This window comes from Trachemys scripta, chromosome 1, assembly GCF_013100865.1.
Source record: "Trachemys scripta elegans isolate TJP31775 chromosome 1, CAS_Tse_1.0, whole genome shotgun sequence".
NCBI lineage: Eukaryota > Metazoa > Chordata > Testudines > Emydidae > Trachemys > Trachemys scripta.
The window spans coordinates 344202889-344204042 of record NC_048298.1 but is presented as its reverse complement, the minus strand read 5'-3'; the positions used below and the strand labels follow the sequence as shown (position 1 = coordinate 344204042).

The window sequence follows — 1154 nt, the reverse complement described above, 5'->3', positions numbered from 1 at the left end:
TTAGGTCCCTTTATGAGTGAAGAGCTGGAGCAGCCTGTCACGGATCTCTTTGGTCCTTATCCCGTAGATGATGGGGTGTAGCAAGGGGGGCACCAGGAGGTACACATTGGCACTGAGAATTTGGAAATGCAGGGGCACATTGTGGCCAAACCGGTGCGTGAGGGAAGAGAAGAGATCTGGGATGTAAAAAGCTAAGATGGCACAAAGGTGGGAGCCGCAGGTTCCAAAAGTCTTGAGCTGGGAGTCATTTCTGGGGAGACTAAAGATGGCCCTGAGGATCTGGATATAGGACATGGTGATAAAAAACACATCCAGAGCGGTCACCAAGAATGCGACAGAGAGGCTGTAGTAACTACTGACACGGATGTCGGCACAGGCCAGTTTCACCACGGCTATGTGCTCACAGTATGAGTGAGGGATTATGTTGGTTCTGCAATATGGCCACCGCCTCGCCAGTAAGGGACAGGGCAGTGAGAGCATGCTTCCACGCAGCACCACGGCCAGCCCAATCTTGGCCACCACAGGGTTTGTCAGGATGGTGGAATATCTCAGGGGATCACAGATGGCCACATAGCGGTCGAAAGCCATGGCCACAAAGATCCCAGACTCCATCACTGAAAAGCAGTGAATGAAGTACATCTGGGTGAGGCAGGCACTGAAATATATCTCCCTGGAATTGAACCAGAAGATGCTCAGCATTTTGGGCAGGATTGACGTGGACAGGACTAGGTCGCTGGTAGCCAGCATACAGAGGAAATAATACATGGGCCCATGGAGGCTTGGCTCCATCTTCACAATGAACAGGATGGTGAAGTTCCCCAAGACGGCTATGGTGTACATGGTGCAGAAGGGGATGGAGATCCAGACATGGGCCCTCTCCAGGCCAGGAATCCCCAGCAGGATGAAGGTGGAGGGGTTGGTGAAGTCAGTTGTGTTGGAACCTGTCATGGAGTAGGAGAGAATGTGTCCAACTGTGAGGCAAACAGTGCCTCTTGCATATACCATACGTTCCTCTGACTTCCTGTATGTGCACAGACTGTAGGGTGATGGTCACAGTACAAATGCCTGGATGGAGAGACAAAGTTAATTTAAGACACTACATGTACTACTGGAGGCTGTTCTCATGGGTGTAGCAGATTGATTGCTCTTCACAC

At 51.1% G+C, this 1154-nt stretch overlaps 1 protein-coding gene across 1 annotated transcript; it reads right to left on the bottom strand.

Annotated features, from left to right (window-relative positions):
* Window positions 1-948, bottom strand: LOC117873230 (olfactory receptor 52M1-like). The gene has a single exon (XM_034762372.1). The coding sequence runs from the start codon at window positions 946-948 to the stop codon at window positions 1-3; it is 948 nt and encodes a 315-aa protein (XP_034618263.1).
* Window positions 949-1154: the final 206 nt, after the last annotated feature.